General features: G+C 44.2%; 1 protein-coding gene across 2 annotated transcripts in view; it reads right to left on the bottom strand.

The window, feature by feature from the left end:
• The window catches only part of LOC120061325 (segment polarity protein dishevelled homolog DVL-1-like), a 47419-nt gene that overhangs the window by 10513 nt on the left and 14792 nt on the right, over nt 1-22114 (bottom strand). For both annotated transcript variants that reach the window (XM_039011063.1, XM_039011064.1), the window contains exons 4-12: nt 18240-18358; nt 11876-12014; nt 11533-11626; nt 11344-11413; nt 9491-9630; nt 6667-6743; nt 6169-6236; nt 5902-5979; nt 5615-5749 (exon numbers count right to left, since the gene is read on the bottom strand). In XM_039011063.1, the coding sequence (XP_038866991.1) occupies nt 5615-5749; nt 5902-5979; nt 6169-6236; nt 6667-6743; nt 9491-9630; nt 11344-11413; nt 11533-11626; nt 11876-12014; nt 18240-18358 (920 nt within the window). The remainder of the gene's footprint in view (nt 1-5614; nt 5750-5901; nt 5980-6168; nt 6237-6666; nt 6744-9490; nt 9631-11343; nt 11414-11532; nt 11627-11875; nt 12015-18239; nt 18359-22114) is intronic.

Raw genomic sequence — 22114 nt, 5'->3', positions numbered from 1 at the left:
TTTCCCCATTGGCTGTTGATTATTGTTCCCATGTCCGTTGGTCGTGTGAGTACCTATGCATTGTCTCAACCTGTGCTGCGTGTTTTGTGCATTGTGTATTACGGGTCTCGTCCTGTGTCGTTCTACGAGGTTTACCCTCGCTCTTTTGTTTGGGTACAGCCCAGTGTTTTGTGCATTGTGTATTACGGGTCTCGTCCTGTGTCGTTCTACGAGGTTTACCCTCACTCTTTTGTTTGGGTACAGCCCAGTGTTTTGTGCATTGTGTATTACGGGTCTCGTCCTGTGTCGTTCTACGAGGTTTACCCTCGCTCTTTTGTTTGGGTACAGCCCAGTGTTTTGTGCATTGTGTATTACGGGTCTCGTCCTGTGTCGTTCTACGAGGTTTACCCTCACTCTTTTGTTTGGGTACAGCCCAGTGTTTTGTGCATTGTGTATTACGGGTCTCGTCCTGTGTCGTTCTACGAGGTTTACCCTCGCTCTTTTGTTTGGGTACAGCCCAGTGTTTTGTATACGTGTTTGTTTTGGGTGTATTAAAAACACCTATTGTGTATTCCTGCACCTGTCTCCAAAATCCTTTATACCAGCGTGACAATATGATTCTATTGTACTATAATATTGATAGCACTAACCACACAACATCTACTTACATTGATTGATGTGATGTCGACAATATCAAGAAAATGTATTGCACAGACGTCACAGTTTCACTAACAGTAAGGGAAGTATTTGCTGGTTTAAGTCCAACTTAAAACCCTTAATTTAGTCATTTTAAATGGCAAATAAATCATAATCAAAGTTTATTTGTCACGTGTGCCGAATACAACAGCTGTAGACCTTACTCTGAAATGCTTATTTACAGGCCCAATCCAATAGCGCAAAAAAATGTATTAGGTGTACAATAGGTAAGTAAAGAAATAAAACAACAGTAAAAAGACAGTGAAAAATAACAGTAGCGATGCTACATACAGACACCGGTTAGTCAGGCTGATTGAGGTAGTATGGACATGAATGTATAGTTAAAGTGACTATGCATATATGATAAACGGAGAGTAGCAGCAGCGTAAAAGAGTGGTAGGGGGGGTGCACACAATGCAAATAGTCCAGGTAGCCATTTGATTACCTGTTCAGGAGTCTTATGGCTTGGGGGGTAAAAGCTGTTGAGAAGCCTTTTTGTCCTAGACTTGGCACTCCGGTACCGCTTGCCATGCTGTAGTAGAGAGAACAGTCTATGACTGGGGTGGCCAGGGTCTTTGACAATTTATAGGGCCTTCCTCTGACACTGCCTGGTGTAGAGGTCCTGGATGGCAGGCAGCTTAACCCCAGTGATGTACTGGGCCGTACGCACTACCCTCTGTAGTGCCTTGCAGTCGGAGGCCGAGCAATTGCCGTACCAGGCAGTGATACAACCAGTCAGGATGCTCTCGATGGTGCAGCTGTAGAACCTTTTGAGGATCTCAGGAACCAATGCCAAATCTTTTTAGTTTCCTGAGGGGGAATAGGCTTTGTCGTGCCCTCTTCACGACTGTCTTGGTGTGTTTGGAACAATACTAGTTTGTTGTTGATGTGGACACCAAGGAACTTGAAGCTCTCAACCTGCTCCACTACAGCCCCGTCGATGAGAATCGGGGCGTGCTCGGTTCTCCTTTTCCTGTAATCCACAATCATCTCCTTTGAGGGATAGGTTGTTATTCTGGCACCACCCGGCCAGGTCTCTGACCTCCTCCCTATAGGCTGTCTCGTCATTGTCAGTGATCAGGCCTATCACTGTTGTGTCGTCTGCAAACTTAATGATGGTGTTGGAGTCGTGCCTGGCCATGCAGTCATGGATGAACAGGGAGTACAGGAGGGGACTGAGCGCGCACCCCTGGGGAGCCAGTGTTGAGGATCAGCGTGGCAGATGTGTTGCTACCTACCCTCACCACCTGGGGGCGGCCCGTCACGAAGTCCAGGATCCAGTTGCAGAGGGAGGTGATTAGTCCCAGGATCCTTAGCTTAGTGATGAGCTTTGAAGGTACTATGGTGTTGAATGCTGAGCTGTAGTCAATGAATAGCATTCTCACATAAAAGTGTTCCTTTTGTCCAGGTGGGAAAGGGCAGTGTGGAGTGCAATAGAGATTGCATCATCTGTGGATCTGTTTGGGCGGTATGCAAATTTGAGTGGGTCTAGGGTTTCTGGGATAATGGTGTTGATGTGAGCCATTACCAGCCTTTCAAAGCACTTCATGGCTACGGACGTGATTGCTACGGGTCTGTAGTCATTTAGGCAGGTTGCCTTTGTGTTCTTGGGCACAGGGACTATGGTGGTCTGCTTGAAACATGTTGGTATTACAGACTCAATCAAGGACATGTTGAACATGTCAGTGAAGACACCTGCCAGTTGGTCAGCACATGCCCGGAGCACACGTCCTGGTAATCCGTCTGGCACCGCAGCCTTGTGTATGTTGACCTGTTTAAAGGTCTTACTCACATCGGCTACAGAGAGCATGATCACACAGTCGTCAGGAACAGCTGATGCTCTCATGCATGCCTCAGTGTTGCTTGCCTCGAAGCGAGCATAGAAGTGATTTAGCTCGTCTGGTAGGCTCGTGTCACTGGGCAGCTCGCGGCTGTGCTTCCCTTTGTAGTCTGTAATAGTTTGCAAGCCCTGCCACAAAAGACGAGCGTCGGAGCCGGTGTAGTATGAATCAATCTTAGCCCTGTATTGACGCTTTGCCTGTTTGATGGTTCGTCGCAGGGCATAGCAGGATTTCTTGTAAGCTTCCGGGTTAGAGTCCCGCACCTTGAAAGCGGCAGCTCTAACCTTTAGCTCAGTGCGAATGTTGCCTGTAATCCATGGCTTCTGGTTGGGGTATGTACGTACAGTCACTGTGGGGACGACGTCCTCAATGCACTTATTGATAAAGCCATGTGGTGTACTCCTCAATGCCATCGGAAGAATCCCGGAACATATTCCAGTCTGTGATAGCAAAACAGTCCTGTAGTTTAGCATCTGCTTCATCTGACCACTTTTTTATAGACCGAGTCACTGGTGCTTCCTGCTTAAATTTTTGCTTGAAAGCAGGAATCAGGAGGATAGAGTTGTGGTCGGATTTACCAAATGGAGGGCGAGGGAGAGCTTTGTACGCATCTCTGTGTGTGGAGTACAGGTGATCTAGATTTTTTTCTCTCTGGTTGCACATTTAACATGTTGATAGAAATTTGGTAGAACTGATTTAAGTTTCCCTGCATTAAAGTCCCTGCCTCTGGGTGAGTGGTTTCCTGTTTGCTTATTTCGTTATACAGCTGACTGAGTGCGGTCTTAGTGCCAGCATCTGTCTGTGGTGGTAAATAAACAGCCACGAAAAGTATAGCTGAAAACTCTCTAGGCAAGTAGTGTGGCCTGCAATTTATCACAATATACTCTACTTCAGGCGGGCAAAATCTAGAGAAATCCACTTCCTTAGATTTCGTGCACCAGCTGTTTACAAATATGCACAAACCGCCCCCCCCCCCCCCCTCGTCTTACCGGAGTGTGCTGTTCTATCTTGCCGATGCAGTGCATATCCCGCTAGCTGAATATCCATGTCGTCATTCAGCCACGATTCCGTGAAACATAGGATATTACAGTTTTTGATGTCATGTTGGTAGGATATTCGTGATCGTACCTCGTCTAATTTATTGTCCAATGATTGCACGTTTACGAGTAGTATTAACGGTAACGGCAGCTTTCCCACTCGCCTTCTCCGGGTCCTGACGAGGCATCCGGCTCTTTGTCCTCTGTACCTGCATCACTTCCTCCTGTGCGTCCTGCTTGTTGTAGATAACATCTTTGTCTAATCCGAGGTGAGTGATCGTTGTCCTTATATCTAGAAGCTCAGTCTAATCCGAGGTGAGTGATCGTTGTCCTTATATCTAGAAGCTCAGTCTAATCCGAGGTGAGTGATCGTTGTCCTGATATCTAGAAGCTCAGTCTAATCCGAGGTGAGTGATCGTTGTCCTGATATCTAGAAGCTCAGTCTAATCCGAGGTGAGTGATCGTTGTCCTTATATCTAGAAGCTCAGTCTAATCCGAGGTGAGTGATCGTTGTCCTTATATCTAGAAGCTCAGTCTAATCCGAGGTGAGTGATCGTTGTCCTGATATCTAGAAGCTCAGTCTAATCCGAGGTGAGTGATCGTTGTCCTTATATCTAGAAGCTCAGTCTAATCCGAGGTGAGTGATCGTTGTCCTTATATCTAGAAGCTCAGTCTAATCCGAGGTGAGTGATCGTTGTCCTTATATCTAGAAGCTCAGTCTAATCCGAGGTGAGTGATCGTTGTCCTTATATCTAGAAGCTCAGTCTAATCCGAGGTGAGTGATCGTTGTCCTTATATCTAGAAGCTCAGTCTAATCCGAGGTGAGTGATCGTTGTCCTTATATCTAGAAGCTCAGTCTAATCCGAGGTGAGTGATCGTTGTCCTTATATCTAGAAGCTCAGTCTAATCCGAGGTGAGTGATCGTTGTCCTGATATCTAGAAGCTCAGTCTAATCCGAGGTGAGTGATCGTTGTCCTGATATCTAGAAGCTCAGTCTAATCCGAGGTGAGTGATCGTTGTCCTTATATCTAGAAGCTCAGTCTAATCCGAGGTGAGTGATCGTTGTCCTTATATCTAGAAGCTCAGTCTAATCCGAGGTGAGTGATCGTTGTCCTGATATCTAGAAGCTCAGTCTAATCCGAGGTGAGTGATCGTTGTCCTTATATCTAGAAGCTCAGTCTAATCCGAGGTGAGTGATCGTTGTCCTTATATCTAGAAGCTCAGTCTAATCCGAGGTGAGTGATCGTTGTCCTTATATCTAGAAGCTCAGTCTAATCCGAGGTGAGTGATCGTTGTCCTTATATCTAGAAGCTCAGTCTAATCCGAGGTGAGTGATCGTTGTCCTTATATCTAGAAGCTCAGTCTAATCCGAGGTGAGTGATCGTTGTCCTTATATCTAGAAGCTCAGTCTAATCCGAGGTGAGTGATCGTTGTCCTTATATCTAGAAGCTCAGTCTAATCCGAGGTGAGTGATCGTTGTCCTTATATCTAGAAGCTCAGTCTAATCCGAGGTGAGTGATCGTTGTCCTTATATCTAGAAGCTCAGTCTAATCCGAGGTGAGTGATCGCTGTCCTGATATCTAGAAGCTCAGTCTAATCCGAGGTGAGTGATCGTTGTCCTTATATCTAGAAGCTCAGTCTAATCCGAGGTGAGTGATCGTTGTCCTTATATCTAGAAGCTCAGTCTAATCCGAGGTGAGTGATCGTTGTCCTTATATCTAGAAGCTCAGTCTAATCCGAGGTGAGTGATCGTTGTCCTTATATCTAGAAGCTCAGTCTAATCCGAGGTGAGTGATCGTTGTCCTTATATCTAGAAGCTCAGTCTAATCCGAGGTGAGTGATCGTTGTCCTTATATCTAGAAGCTCTTTTTTGCCGTAAGATACGGTTGCAGAAACATTATGTACAAAATAAATTACAAATAACGTGAAAACCCCCCACATATTAGCACAATTCCTTGGGCGCCCGTAAAACTGTTGCCATTTCTTCCGGCGCCATTTTACTGAAAAAAAGTAATATTAATAATACAGTATTACTGGTAGTCAGCGTCCCCTCCCTCTCACCGATGACAGCGTTGGTGATGGTGATCTTCAACCACATCCTGTCCCGGATCTCCAGACCAGAGTCAGGTAGCTGCATCACCTTGACGATGGTTGCCATGTCCGTCTTACTCGCAGATAGCGGCAAGTCGTCAAATTCTGAAGGGGAGAGGAGGTTGAGACACAGCACATTCACAGACAGTGACTGACAAAATGTTCAGTATGTGGCATTTCTAGGACTGTGAGAGTGCAGCTATGTCTAGTGATTGCAGTAGTTTGTGTGTGTGACTGTGGTGATAGTGTGGTCATACCGTAGTGTGGGTAGGGTCCGGTCAGGGCGGTTGTGTGGGAGATCCAGGCAGCAGGGTCGATGGGCCTCACTGGTTCAGCTGGACACACACAATCTCCATCATCTACTGTAAGTTTGCTAGTTTGTGCTCAAACTTCTGCTATAAGTTACAAGCACATCCAATTTGTTTTTCAAAAGGTTTTAAAAAGCGAGTTTCCAGCTGAGTTTGAGAGCCCTGTTTGTAAATGGTAATAACCTGTTGTTGGTGGAACATTGGTAAGTGTCTTACCCCGGGGGATGGTGAAGTAGCTTCGCGGAGACGGATCCCAACACTTGGCCACAGTAAGACTAATAGGACTGGAGGACACATGGGGAGACAGTCAGTCACAATACCTTCAACTCAATTCTGTAGCTCCTGTGCAGTTAAAAGCACAAGAGGAAACAATAGGAAAAATTAAGTCATGTTTGGTTGAACTAGAAGGATTGTGGAGAGAAATATTAGTCTGTATTATACAACAGTCCACAATGCAGAAGCTGCTTGAAATTCAAGCCCACTGTTTATCTAATCTAACCAGTCAGCATATCGCTGATATGCTAATACAACCCTAATGTACTGCAGAGTCTTACCATTGCTCATCTGTTAAATCCTGTATTTACCCAATAGCCATGTCCTTTGTCTGTCTGTCCTGACCTGTGACCATCTTCACATGCAACAGTTTAACATCTCTTGAAATGTTTTCTGGGTTATCTCTAACAATCCTGCACTGTAACACAGTACTGTTCTTACCCTGTTTTGGAGACGATCTCTCTCAGGATCCTCACAGCGTCATCGTTGCTCATGTTCTCAAAGTTCACATCGTTCACCTGAGGATCACAACCAAACAGTTAACGTACATTTTCACGGTTCATGCCTTTAAAATGAACAAGTAGTTGGACAAAACGGACAAGTGAATAAAGAAACATAAAATGATTTAGGACTCTGCTACTGAAATCAGCTCTCTACAAGTTCATCTCCAGGCACTGTTGTAAGGCGTTCAGACGCATATAAAAGCTAATAAATCCTACGCAGCTTTATACTGTGTGTTGAAAAGAGACATGCTGATCTACAATACATGCTGTTAAAGAGACATGCTGATCTACAATACATGCTGTTAAAGAGACATGCTGATCTACAATACATGCTGTTAAAGAGACACGCTGATCTACAATACATGCTGTTAAAGAGACACGCTGATCTACAATACATGCTGTTAAAGAGACATGCTGATCTACAATACATGCTGTTAAAGAGACACGCTGATCTACAATACATGCTGTTAAAGAGACATGCTGATCTACAATACATGCTGTTAAAGAGACATGCTGATCTACAATACATGCTGTTAAAGAGACATGCTGATCTACAATACATGCTGTTAAAGAGACATGCTGATCTACAATACATGCTGTTAAAGAGACACGCTGATCTACAATACATGCTGTTAAAGAGACATGCTGATCTACAATACATGCTGTTAAAGAGACATGCTGATCTACAATACATGCTGTTAAAGAGACATGCTGATCTACAATACATGCTGTTAAAGAGACATGCTGATCTACAATACATGCTGTTAAAGAGACATGCTGATCTACAATACATGCTGTTAAAGAGACATGCTGATCTACAATACATGCTGTTAAAGAGACATGCTGATCTACAATACATGCTGTTAAAGAGACACGCTGATCTATAATACATGCTGTTAAAGAGACACGCTGATCTACAATACATGCTGTTAAAGAGACACGCTGATCTACAATACATGCTGTTAAAGAGACATGCTGATCTACAATACATGCTGTTAAAGAGACATGCTGATCTACAATACATGCTGTTAAAGAGACACGCTGATCTACAATACATGCTGTTAAAGAGACACGCTGATCTACAATACATGCTGTTAAAGAGACACGCTGATCTACAATACATGCTGTTAAAGAGACATGCTGATCTACAATACATGCTGTTAAAGAGACATGCTGATCTACAATACATGTTGTTAAAGAGACATGATGATCTACAATACAGGTTGTTAAAGAGACATTCTGGATCTACAATAACTAGTGATCAGCCACTGTGTGTACAAGAGGAGGCGTGGCCAGAGAGGTTAGTCTGAGTCCAGCCATACAGACATCAAAGAGAACAAACAACAGGAAGGAAAAGGAGAGGCAACATGTAGGATAGAGGGCTACGGGAAGGAAGGTGACGAGGACCATTAGAGTTGGTTGTAAACAGGTCATAGTCTCAATAGGTCATAGTCTCAATAGGTCAGAGTCTCAATAGGTCAGAGTTTCAATAGGTCAGAGTTTCAATAGGTCAGAGTTTCAATAGGTCAGAGTTTCAATAGGTCATAGTCTCCAGTACATCAGGAGACGTGGAGGAGGCCGTAGGAGGGCAACAACCCAGCAGCAGGACCGCTAACTCCGCCTTTGTGCAAGGAGGAGCACTGCCAGAGCCCTGCAAAATGACCTCCAGCAGGCCACAAATGTGCATGTGTCAGCATATGGTCTCACAAGGGGTCTGAGGATCTCATCTCGGTACCTAATGGCAGTTAGGCTACCTCTGGCGAGCACATGGAGGGCTGTGCGGCCCCACAAAGAAATGCCACCCCACACCATGACTGACCCACCGCCAAACCGGTCATGCTGGAGGATGTTGCAGGCAGCAGAACGTTCTCCACGGTGTCTCCAGACTCTGTCACGTCTGTCACATGTGCTCATGTGCTCAGTGTGAACCTGCTTTCATCTGTGAAGAGCACAGGGCGCCAGTGGCGAATTTGCCAATCTTGGTGTTCTCTGGCAAATGCCAAACGTCCTGCACGGTGTTGGGCTGTAAGCACAACCCCCACCTGTGGACGTCGGGCCCTCATACCACCCTCATGGAGTCTGTTTCTGACCGTTTGAGCAGACACATGCACATTTGTGGCCTGCTGGAGGTCATTTTGCAGGGCTCTGGCAGTGCTCCTCCTGCTCCTCCTTGCACAAAGGCGGAGGTAGCGGTCCTGCTGCTGGGTTGTTGCCCTCCTACGGCCTCCTCCACGTCTCCTGATGTACTGGCCTGTCTCCTGGTAGCGCCTCCATGCTCTGGACACTACGCTGACAGACACAGCAAACCTTCTTGCCACAGCTCGCATTGATGTGCCATCCTGGATGAGCTGCACTACCTGAGCCACTTGTGTGGGTTGTAGACTCCGTCTCATGCTACCACTAGAGTGAAAGCACCGCCAGCATTCAAAAGTGACCAAAACATCAGCCAGGAAGCATAGGAACTGAGAAGTGGTCTGTGGTCACCACCTGCAGAACCACTCCTTTATTGGGGGTGTCTTGCTAATTGCCTATAATTTCCACCTTTTGTCTATTCCATTTGCACAACAGCATGTGAAATTTATTGTCAATCAGTGTTGCTTCCTAAGTGGACAGTTTGATTTCACAGAATTGTGATTGACTTGGAGTTACATTGTGTTGTTTAAGTGTTCCCTTTATTTTTTTTAGCAGTGTACTTTAAGCTTATAATAGTTCCTAGAAAATGAACCTAAGGCTCATTTGTAGTGGGTGGTCGTGTCGTATACCTGTAGGAGCATATCTCCAGGTTCTATCCTGCCGTCTGCAGCTACAGCTCCTCCCTTCATGATGGAGCCGATGTAGATCCCGCCGTCCCCCCGGTCGTTACTCTGCCCCACAATACTGATACCCAGGAAGTTATACTTCTCTGGAAGAGAGAGGGGAGAGAGGTCAGTTAAAAGTCTCATGTACAGTGCCTTCGGAAAGTATACAGACCCCTTGACTTTTTCAACATTTTGTTAGGTTACAGCCGTATTCTAAAGTTGATTCAATTGTTTTTTCCCCTCATCAATCTACACACAATACCCCATAATGACAAACCAAAAACAGGATTTAAAAAAAAATTGTTAATAATTTATTACAAATATTACATTTACATAAGTATTCAGACCCTTTACTCACTAATTTCTTGAAGCACCTTTGGCAGCAATTACAGCCTCAAGTCTTCTTGGGTATGATGCTACAAGCTTGGCACACCTGTATTTGGGAAGTTTCTCCCATTCTTCTCTGCAGATCCTCTCAAGCTCTGTCAGGTTAGATGGGGAGCATCGCTGCACAGCTATTTTCAGGTCTCTCCAGAGATGTTCGATCAGGTTCAAGCCCAGGGCTCTGGCTGGGCCACTCAAGGACATTCAGAGACTGGTCCCGAAGCCACTCCTGCATTGTCTTGGCTGTGTGCTTAGGGTTGTTGTCCTGTTGGAAGGTGAACCTTCGCCCCAGTCTGAGGTCCTGAGCAGGTTTTCATCAAGGATCTCTCTGTACTTTGCTCCGTTCATCTTTGCCTCAATTCTGACTAGTCTCCCAGTCCCTGCCGCTGAAAAACATCCCCACACCATGATGCTGCCACCACCATGCTTCACCGTAAGGATGGTGCCAGACTTCCTCCAGACGTGACGCTTGGCATTCAGGCCAAAGGGTTCAATCTTTGTTTCATCAGACCAGAGATTTGTTTCTCATGGTCTGAAAGTCTTTAGGTGGCTTTTGGCAAACTCCAAGTGGGCTGTCATGTGCCTTTTACTGAGCAGTGGGTTCCGTCTAGCCACTCTACCATTCAGGCCTGATTGGTGGAGTGCTGCAGAGATGGTTGAGCTCCCATCTCCACAGAGGAACTCTGGAGCTCTGTCAGACTGACCATCTGGTTATTGGTACCTCCCTGCCAAGGCCATTCTCCCCTGATTGATCAGTTTGGCCGGGTGGCCAGCTCTAGGATGAGTCTTGGTGGTTCCAAACGTCTTCCACTTAAGAATGATGGAGGCCACTGTGTTCTTGGGAACCTTCAATGCTGCAGACAGTTTTTGGTACCCATCCCCCGGTCTAAGCCTCGACACAATCCTGTCTAGGAGCTCTACGGACAATTCCTTCAACCTCATGGCTTGATTTTTGTTCTGACATGCACTGTCAACTGTGGGACCTTATATAGACAGGTGTGTGCCTTTCCAAATCCTCTCAAATCAATTGAATTTACCTCAGGTGGACTCCAATCAAGTTGTAGAAACATCTCAAGGATGATCAATGGAAACAGGATGCACCTGAGCTCAATTTCGAGTCTCATAGCAAAGGGTCTGAATACTTACGTAAATATGGTATTTCTGTTTTTGTTTTTTTATACATTTGTACAATTTTCTAAAAACCTGTTTTCCCTTTGTCATTATGGGGTATTGTGTGTAGATATCTGAGGATTCGTATTTATTTAATCCATTTTTAGAATAAGGCTGTAACGTAACAAAATGTGGAAAAAGTAAAGGGGTCTGAATACTTTCCCAAGGCACTGTAGTTTAAAGACTATATGGGGTTTAAAAATATTTGTCTACAAAGAAAGGCATAAATTAAAGAAAATTAGAGGAAAAGGGGAAGTCCTTACCCATGTTGAGTGTGACAGTGATGATGTTGAGGCTCATAGTGGAATCTGTGATGCTGCTGAAGGACGAAGACTGGAAAAGAGAGAGGGAGAAACTTAGTGTGTCAGACACATACTCACATAACTTTTCTTGTTCCCTTTCTCACTCACACACACGTATGTGCAACAGTACAATTTTCAAGGTGAGCTTACCCGGTCTATTTTGGCCACTTTGTGCCTCCGTCGGCGGCGTTTGTGTCTGCGCATTAGCTGAGAAGACGAGCTCTGCTCTGTGGAGCTGCTGAGTCTGAGACACAATACAATGTAATCTTTAATGGTCCATTATACAGAGACAACGGAAATTTGGTGACTTTTGCTGTCACAGTACCCAGCCCAACACACAACATACACGACTGGGGAACAGCACAGGGTCAGCTGCAGGGCAGCTCCCCTGGAGCAGGAAAAGCGGGGGGATTTGTTGATTTCAGTAAAGAACCACTGATGAAAAGAGGGAAATTATAGAAAAGACAGAGAGAGAGAGAGAAAGACCATCTACCTGCTGGCGTCCTCATCCTCCTCACTGTCGACGAAGGAGCTGGACTCCAGTTCACTGCTCATCACTGAGGCGCTGTCGTAGCCCATGGCAGAGTCCCTCACTGTGCGCTCCGACTTAGAGTGGCCATTGATACGAGGGACTGGGGAGGAGAGAACCACACAACAACAACCACAGGTAAGATATCAACACTTTGATACAAGTTCACATCATGACATAATACTGTGAAGGACAACTCAGAGCTGAATGAGTTGGAGAGATGATATGAAAAACGATGAAGGAAACATTTCCCAGCGTTATAGCAAACCACTAAGAGGAGATTGTAGTATTAAGGACAGGATCAGGACATCTAAATGGGAAATCAAGAAAAGGATTCAGAAGAGGTGAAAGGCCAGTGTAGAAAGCACCAGAGAAAGAGAAAGAGGTGAGAGATTACCAACCAGTGCACTTGGCTTCTGAAAAAGCTTGAAATATCATCAACCCAAGAGGATATCAGAAACAAATTGAGGCTGCAGGTAGATTAGCCATTAAGAGTGTTGGGCCAGTAACTGAAACGTCTTTGGTTCGAATCCCTGAGACGACTACGTGAAAAATCTGTGGATGTGCCCTTGAGCAAGGCTTCACTAGTACACAGAGGATTCACTAGTACACAGAGGATTCACTAGTATACAGAGGATTCACTAGTACACAGAGGATTCACTAGTATACAGAGGATTCACTAGTATACAGAGGATTCACTAGTATACAGAGGATTCACTAGTACAGAGGATTCACTAGTACACAGAGGATTCACTAGTATACAGAGGATTCACTAGTACACAGAGGATTCACTAGTATACAGAGGATTCACTAGTATACAGATGATTCACTAGTACACAGAGGATTCACTAGTACACAGAGGCTTCACTAGTACACAGAGGATTCACTAGTACACAGAGGATTCACTAGTATACAGAGGATTCACTAGTATACAGAGGATTCACTAGTACACAGAGGATTCACTAGTACACAGAGGATTCACTAGTACACAGAGGATTCACTATCACAGAAGATTCACTAGTACACAGAGGATTCACTATCACAGAGGATTCACAATCACAGAGGGAATTTCTGTTACAAACATGGCAAAGTACCTGTATGGCAGTTTTATGACTAACACATTTTCACTGAATGGACTTAACAGAATGAACATGATCATTTTGAATTGTGCAGTCAGTGTATCGTGACATGATTATGATACCATTATGATAGGCTTCAATTCATGTTTTATTCATGTTCTAATAAGAGACAGTGATCAACCAAAACAATAACATCTGTGTCCCAAATTCATAACACTTCTCCCCCACACCCATACGTACAGTGGAAGAGGCGGGGTCCTGTCTCAGCAGGGTGACAGCGGATTGGCTGGAAGGTTCTAGCAAAGCGCCGAGGGCGTGACTGACCCTGCGTTCTCCGCGAGCGACCAAAACATTCCAATAGTGTGGTGGTGCCCATTACTGACTGACCCCAAAGGGTGCAAACACATACTCTCTGACTCTCAAAAGAGCTGTACAATCCTCCTCCTCCCAGGATACACACACACACACACACACACACACACACACACACACACACACACACACAACTAAACAGCAGAGTTTTGTCTCAGGTGCAAAACTCAGACTGCCTGGTGTTTGTGTAGTTGTCTGTCCCTGTGCTTCTCTCTCTCAACCCCTTTGAGAGGGATCAGGATCTCTGCCCAATGACAGGCTGCTGGCAGACTCCAGTCCTTATCTACAACGAAGGCGGTGAAAAAAGACCAAAAGAAAAGAGTAAATGTGGAGAATGGTACTGTGAACTGAGGAGAGATAACACAATCACTCAATATAATATGTTCTCAGTTTTTCTCAGGTATATCACAGCAAGATATCTTGACTTATTCAAATTCTGCAAATGTCTGACTCTTACAGTCCTGGGCATTGTGGTAGGCCTACACATGATTTATCTGCTCGACAAACAATAATACAAAAATAAAACCTATTCTGTTTTGGCATATTGTGCTGTGAACTATAACACCTTTCGTGTCAAAGCTGGCTGTTATCCTCCATTAGTCAGATTGGATTTGGAGATTCCAATTTCATTATTTTTGAGCCATGAAGTAATTATCCTGAGGGATGGAAATGTCATATGTCGGCTCAAACTAAGGTATTAGCCTACGGTATTATAAGGTCATTAAGTAGGCTATAATTGATAAGTAATAAAGAATTATGACAGGAGAAAATGAATACATTAGGTTCTCCAAAAATACATTTCCTTATTCCATGAATAAATGTGTCAACCTCTTCAATCGAAGGTAGGAAGAAAACACTTTCTTAAGCATAAACAGTAGCCCATCTATATTTTCTTCTGCAGCTGAAAGACAATTAATAGTTCCTTCCACGTTCAGCCATATATAGTAGAATGCATTTCTTTACTAGTATTGCAAACATATAAAATTGTCTAAATAATCTAACACAAAATAACAGGTAATCTACAGATAGCCTTTCAATGTGTTGCTGAATAGGTGACTCACAATAACCTGCATTAACCTAAAATAAAACAAATGCTATTATTTAATTACATCACATCTATCTATAATTTAACAGCTAGTGGACTACAAACCATCCTATACAGCGATTCCATGAGTAAATTCGATTGCTTTACCTCAAACGCGGGAGAATCAGATGAGGGAGACACTGCTCTCTTGCGACGCACTGAGAAACTGAAGAAATTGGGAGCGCGCACATTTTTTACCCAGCACTCCCATCCCATGGCGCGCGACTATAGAATGTTTGATAATCCCTCTTTGACTATCAGAGAAATGCCTTCCACAGCGTGTAGAGAGAGCCCAGCAAGTGAAGGGATTTGATATTATGCACAAGCATACCTCTGACCGCCACAGGTGATTGTGCTATCAGGTCATTAACGCCAAAGCCTGGATCACAATGCACTTCGCATAATAGCAAATGTTTAAACAAAAAAATGTTGCAAAACACTAGGTTCCAAGTACATAAAAAATATAGGAATTTATCATTTGACCTCCATTACTTTTCTTATTGAACAGAAATATACTGCATTAATGTTGTCTACATTTTGATTAGGCTATTATACAGTGAATAGTAAGACTATTCCAGAATCAATACACTTATTGTAGATGTCAAAATAGTCCTGCCAAAGCCATAGCGTGATATACCCAGGCAGACAGTCATGGACGTCAGTTCACATCCTACCCCCCTCCTCTCCCAGTGCAGGTAGCAGAGCTAAAACCCCTGGTCAGATCCTCTCACATACATCCACAGTATCCTGCGGGCCCTATAGCTATGTCCACTCCTCTACCTGTCAAACACTGCATTATTCATCCATTCATTCTCACATACCTACAGCCAGAAACGAGAGAACAAGGGATATGTTAACCTCGGTTAAAACACTTTGATTCACCCTTCTCTGTTCACTGCATTCACACAGTGGCACTTAAAGAAAGAGGGGAATTCCTGCTATTCTACCGCTGCAGGGCCAGGCAGGATAACTTACACGGTGCTGCATGGGCGTGAGTCTCTAAGTCAAGGACACAGATAGAGTGGCCACCATGACATTGTATAAAGAGCCCTAAACAAATAAAGCCTAATTGAATTGGACTATATTGAGCAGTGTAGGGCAGCTTTTATGATCCATTAAGCAGTGTGTTCACCAAGAGGGACATGCCCTGTTCCCTGACACTCATTTAATTACCACTAACTAACTAGCAGGCAGGCTGGCAGGGAAACCAAATGTAGGGAGGGGAGGGAGGTAGGGGGTGAGGAGAGAGAGAGATTACTACTCCTTCAACATAGGGGCTACTAATAGCTAATATTTCTAGAGAAGGACACAGGGACATGACACACAGCCCTATTTTCTGTTTCTCAAATCAGAACTTAAGAGACTGACTATAAAAACAAAGGCTGTAGTGAAAGGAGAAGAGTCAGGTTACATGATCCCAGTTCTGTAGTTTGCCTCCCCGTAGGACAACAGATACACACACACGTACACAAACACACACAGATGCTCCTGAGTTGTACTCTCTCTTCCCTACAGCACCAACCAGCCTGATCTGTTATCATGCTCCTCCTAATTAAGCCACATAAATGAATGACTATTTGGTTAATGAGCCTGGAGCTGCAGGATCCACACAGCCAGGCTCGCTGTGAACAGCAGATCAGTGGGGGAAGAGATGGAGTGATGAGATAAAGAGATAAAGGACCGTCTCTATCTGCTGTGGGCATGGATAGAGGAGAAACAGAGGAACAGCAGGGACTGGAAGCTGACGCTTTACAGTAGAGACAAAGTCCTTCACCTTGTGTTGAATGGAAAATATAGACACCCATATCGTCACTCTTTAACCACATCCAGGAGTATTGTATAAACAGGAATAAGGGTGGAAGAATGAGTGACTATCATCATTGGAAGAACCAGGCTTGCTCGTAATATACCAATTGTCCAAACGGACATCTTAAATCTTGTCATTGTTTTTTCACACTACGCTGTTAAACACACCTTGTATTTCTTAAAGCACCACGCTGCACAAATGAATTGTGAGTGTAGAAAGAGTGTAGAAAGAGTGTAGGTATGTCCTGTGGTTAGTTACTCTCTGACAAATAAGAGTGGTGTGATGAGAGGAATGTCCCTGAAGGAGGATACAGAGAGGAAGCCTTCCTCCTCTTCAAGTAACCTTCTTAGAACTCTCGACTGAGCGCCGTGCCAAAACATGTCCATGACAGTAGCTAGGTTTCCATCCAATTGGCGACGGATTTTCACGGGAAGATTCTAAAATCTGCATAAAGAAAATATATGCATTTTCCAACAGTGGTATTTACACCAAACGGACTTGTTGTGGATAAGTGCACACAAAATGTACTTTTTCGCTTAAGTTTTCATGGACCAAATAAAAATTGAAAGTTCAATGTGTTTCCATCACATTTTCTACTCTACTGATAGTTTTGACACAGAAACTGTTGGGTAAAATAGAAAATGTGTCTACTCTGGTCTACGTACGTGCACTCTAGCCAACAGCTGGCAGATTCAGTGGGGGTAGGATAGTATGAGATTATTATGGATAAGAGAGAGAATATTTACAATTGTCAAACAGCAGTCAAGCATCAATCATCATGTCACCAGAATAAGCCACTCCATATTTATTGAAAGGTGCATCAAGCTCATCACTGTGCACTTTCACCACCCAGTGAAGATCCCCATAACTTATTTAATCTGTCGCCTAATACACTGCATGGTTTCCTGAGTCGTAGTGGGAGGACCACACAACATGTCATCGCGTGACTCCAAGTGTATTTGCGCATAAAGGCTATTATATCAATATTTGCACATAAAGACATTTCCACCACCATTTCTTGCATAATTCATTTTACAGACACAACAAGATCCCATGATGTCAAAAAAAATAAGTATATATCTGCATTTATAAAATTGTACCAAATCTACCTGTTTCCATCACAACTGTCGTGATTTTTTTATACGCAAAAAAAGAACTGTGGAAGCAAACATGGTTAATAACAACAAATACATACTGAATGACTTATTCTGAACCAAATACATACTGAATGACTTATTCTGAACCAAATACATACTGAATGACTTATTCTGAACCAAATACATACTGAATGACTTATTCTGAACCAAATACATACTGAATGACTTATTCTGAACCAAATACATACTGAATGACTTATTCTGAACCAAATACATACTGAATGACTTATTCTGAACCAATTGTCTTGTGAGTTTACTGACAGTTTACCATGTCCATTGTTTATGACATGTGTACACGCAGTAAGGATAAAATAGCCAACAATAAAGAGTTTCTTTAAATACAAACTGCAGTACTTTCCCAATAGGAAAAACATACAATGCTGGTTTCATATCTCCACGATAACCAAGAGGCAGCTATACATCATGCAGTGTCATGAGATCAACACATTCCCATAGATCCTGAGGTTAAACCATCAGGTGGAAAATAGCCTCTGACCATGAACCTGAGTCCCACTTAGGTAACACAAGATAGGTTGCTGGGAAAGACAGACAGCGCCACAAGCAATCCTGGTCAAAGTATCCCACTTACCTGCCACCAAAGGATCTATGTTGTTATTGTTCTCACACAATTCTGCACTCTGTGAACCCTCTGATTTGTTTCAGATATTGTTTACTCTCCACCCTTTTGGGATATGAGTGAACAATGTCACCAGATTGGTATATTGATACAATGATGTGTAATAATGTTGTGATTTGTGGTGTTGGTGTTACAGTACCACACGTACTGTACTTAGGTAGTTCGCCCAATCATGTGTGTATTGTTCCTCACTTTCAGTCTCTCGTGCTCTCCTCCGTGCGCGTTCTCTCTCCCTCTCCCTACGGTGGCTCAGGAGGGACTCTGTACCCGTCTCCGTGTCCAGGCCATCCCGACTGCTTACTGCGTTGGCACTGAAATACACACATTTAAACAGTTTATTTGGATCCACAATGAAACACACACAAAACACCATCATAATTCCATACCATGTCTCCAAATCTATTACATTGTCCCGAGTTCAATGCACCTCTGTCTGGCACTATCTGTACAGTGAGGAGAACCTCACAGGGATTCATCTCAAATGAAATGATGTGTTATTGTGTGTGTGTGGTATGTGTTTCACTAAGTGTCATTAATGACCAGATACCCTGAGAGGAGATGGATGCGTTCTGTCCAAAGCTGCTTGATACTAATGAGGAGGGCCATTGAAAGCCCAGATGGTGCCTGTGGAGGTGTGTGTGTGTGTGTGTGTGTGTGTGTGTGTGTGTGTGTGTGTGTGTGTGTGTGTGTGTGTGTGTGTGTGTGTGTGTGTGTGTGTGTGTGTGTGTGTGTGTGTGTGTGGTGTGTGTGTGTGTGGTGTGTGTGTGTGTGTGTGCGTGCGCGTATGGTGGACGGGTAGAGCAGGTGTGGGCTGAGCTGAGACATGTACAGGGCTGGATGGGATATGCTAGACGGCAGGTTATTCTATCAGAGGGGGTGAGAGGCTTTAGCCTCAGGGCAGCAGGGTAAGAGACACCTGGCTGATCGCCTGTGTTGGCTGATGTTGTGTGAGATTACCAAGGGAGGGGGGCTGGGTTGGGAGACAGAGATGGGTGCTTTTAATGCCTGTCCGCTAATCAGGATTACGAGGCAGAAGCGCATCAATTCTGCACGCTCTACACCACACTCAGACCAAATTCTATCCCCGTCAAATACTGGCTATTTCCAGAATGAGCCTGAAGTGTAGAGAATGAGAGAGGGGAGAGAGAGAGAGAGAGAGAGAGAGAGAGAGGGGAAGAGGGAGGATAGAGAGAGAGAGAGAGGGAGGGGAGAGAGAGGGAGGGGAGAGAGAGAGAGACAGGGGAGAAAGAGAGCGAGAGAGTGAGGGGAGAGAAAGACAGGGGGAGAGAGAGAGAGGGAGAGGGAGAGAGAGAGAGAGGGGAGAAAGACAGGAGAGAGAGAGAAAGACAGAGAGAGAGAGTGGGGGGAGAAAGACAAGGGAGAGAGACAGAGGAGAGAGAGTGAGGGGAGAGAAAGACAGGGGAGAGAGAGAGAGAGAGAGAGAGAGAGAGAGAGAGAGAGAGAGAGAGAGAGAGAGAGAGAGAGAGAGAGAGAGAGAGAGAGAGTCGGGGGAAGGGAGAGAGAGAGGGACAGAGGGAGGGGGAGAGAGAGAAGGAAGAGACAGGGAGACAGAGAGACAGAGAGACAGAGAGCTGGCTGCAACTTCAATTAGCACTGAAGTGTGACGTGAGAGGTGTGAAAATGATTTTGAGCCTAACAATGGCAGGAGAGTTTCACAGCCCCACCCACCCAAATGCAGAGGCCTTTGAAGCCCCAATAGCTTATTTCTGTCCAAAGGTCATTACAATACAGTACCCCATGGATATTAAAAATAACACTGCACGGAATAAGTACATAAAAGGCTCCTCAAGCACAATCCAGAGACACTATTTGCTGACTGCTACAAAGAAGGGAATGTAAGCAACTTCATTTTCCACACAGACCATCACCCTGGCATTGCACTGTGCTATAAGAGCACACTACCCCTATGTCAAGAGAGAGGGTATTGGCCCAGGGTGGAAACTCAGAATACTAGACATTGAGGAAATTGAAACAACCTCTGTCAACGTGTACAAGTCTAGGACAGTAATGGTGCAGGGCATCCTCATGCAGTTCCAGCAGGCCTTTTACGGGATCAAAGAGAGATTACAGCAGGAAAAGATCTCTCTCTGTGACAACTCCTCCATCCTGAGTGAGTCTGATCACACCTCTTCAAAATGTCCTGCAGACGAGGATAGTCACCCCCACCCACTTTCTTTAACTGCATTGTTGGTTAAGGGCTTGTAGGTAAGCATTTCACGGTAAGGTCTACACCTGTTGTATTCGGCGCATGTACCAAATAACATTTGATTTGATTTGGCATATTCCCCAATATTTGGAACCAAGGACTATTTGGAACCAAGGTCTGATCACCCCAAACCACAAAAGTGGAGACAAATTTGACCCCAATAACTACCATGGGATACGTGTCAACAGCAACCTTGGGAAAATCCACTGCATTATCATTAACATCAGACTCGTACATTTCCTTAGCGAAAACAATGTACTGAGCAAATGTCAAATTGGATTTTTACCAAATGACCGTATGACAGACCACGTACACTGCACACCCTAATTGACAAACAAACAAACCAAAACAAAGGCAAAGTCTTCGCATGCTTTGTTGATTTCAAAAAATCTTTTGACTAGTTTGGCATGATGACCTGCTATACAAATTGATGGAAAGTGGTGTTGCGGGAAAAACATACGACATTATAAAACCCACGTACACAAACAACAAGTGTGCGGTTAAAATAGGCAAACAACACACACATTTCTTTCCACAGGGCCGGGGGCTGTGACAGGGATGCAGCTTAAGCCCCACCCTCTTCAACATATATATCAACGAATTGGTGAGGGCACTAGAACAGTCTGCAGCACCCAGCCTCACCCTAATAGAATCTGAAGTCAAATGTCTACAGTTTTCTGATGATCTGGTGCTTCTGTCCACAACCAAGGAGGGCCTACAGCAGCACCTAGATCTTCTGCACAGATTCGGTAAGACCTGGGCCCTGACAGTAAATCTCAGTAATGGTGTTCCAAAAAGGGTCCAGTTGCCAGGACCACGAATACAAATTCCATCTAGACACCGTTGCCCTAGAGCACACAAAAAACTATACATACCTCGGCCTAAACATCAGCGCCACAGGTAACTTCCACAAAGCTGTGAACGATCTGAGAGATAAGGCAAGAAGGGCCTTCAATGCCATCAAACGGAACATAAAATTTGACATACCAGTTAGGATCTGGCTAAAAATACTTGAATCAGTTATAAAACCAATTGCCCTTTATGGTTGTGAGGTCTGGAGTCCACGCACCAATCAAGAATTCACAAAATGGGACAAACACCAAATTGATCCTCTGCATGCAGAATTCTGCAAAAATATCCTCTGTGTACAACGTAAATCACAAAATAATGCATGCAGAGCAGAATTAGGCTGATACCCGCTAATTATCAAAATCCAGAAAATAGCAGTTAAATTCTACAACCACCTAAAAGGTAGCGACTCCAAAACCTTCCATAACAAAGCCATCACCTGCAGAGAAATTAACCTGGAGAAGAGTCCCCTGAGCAAGCTGGTCCTGGGGCTCTGTTCACAAACACAAACAGACCCCACAGAGCCACAGGACAGCAACACTATTTGACCAAACCAAATCATGAGAAAACAAAAAGATAATTACTTGACACATTGGAAAGAATTTACAAAAAAACAGAGCAAACTAGAATCCTATTTGGCCCTAAACAGAGAGTACACAGTGGCAGAATACCTGACCACTGTGACTGACCCAAAATTAAGGAAATCGTTGACTATGTACAGACTATGTACAGACTCAGTGAGCATAGCCTTGCTAGAGAAGAAACTGAGCTGCACTTCCTAATCTCCTGCCAAATGTACGACCATATTAGAGACACAAATTTCCCTCAGATTACACAGACCCACAAAGAATTCCAAAACAAATCTAATTTTGATAAACTCCTGTATACCAATGACATCACAGCAGCAAGATGTGTGACTTGTTGCCACAAGAAAAGGGCAACCAGTGAAGAACAAACACCATTGTAAATACAACCCATATTCATGTTTATT

The sequence above is a fragment of the Salvelinus namaycush genome, chromosome 16, assembly GCF_016432855.1.
Source record: "Salvelinus namaycush isolate Seneca chromosome 16, SaNama_1.0, whole genome shotgun sequence".
Taxonomy (NCBI): Eukaryota; Metazoa; Chordata; class Actinopteri; order Salmoniformes; family Salmonidae; genus Salvelinus; species Salvelinus namaycush.
Note: the sequence above shows the minus strand (reverse complement) of the source record. Positions and strands in the feature narration are given on the sequence as shown.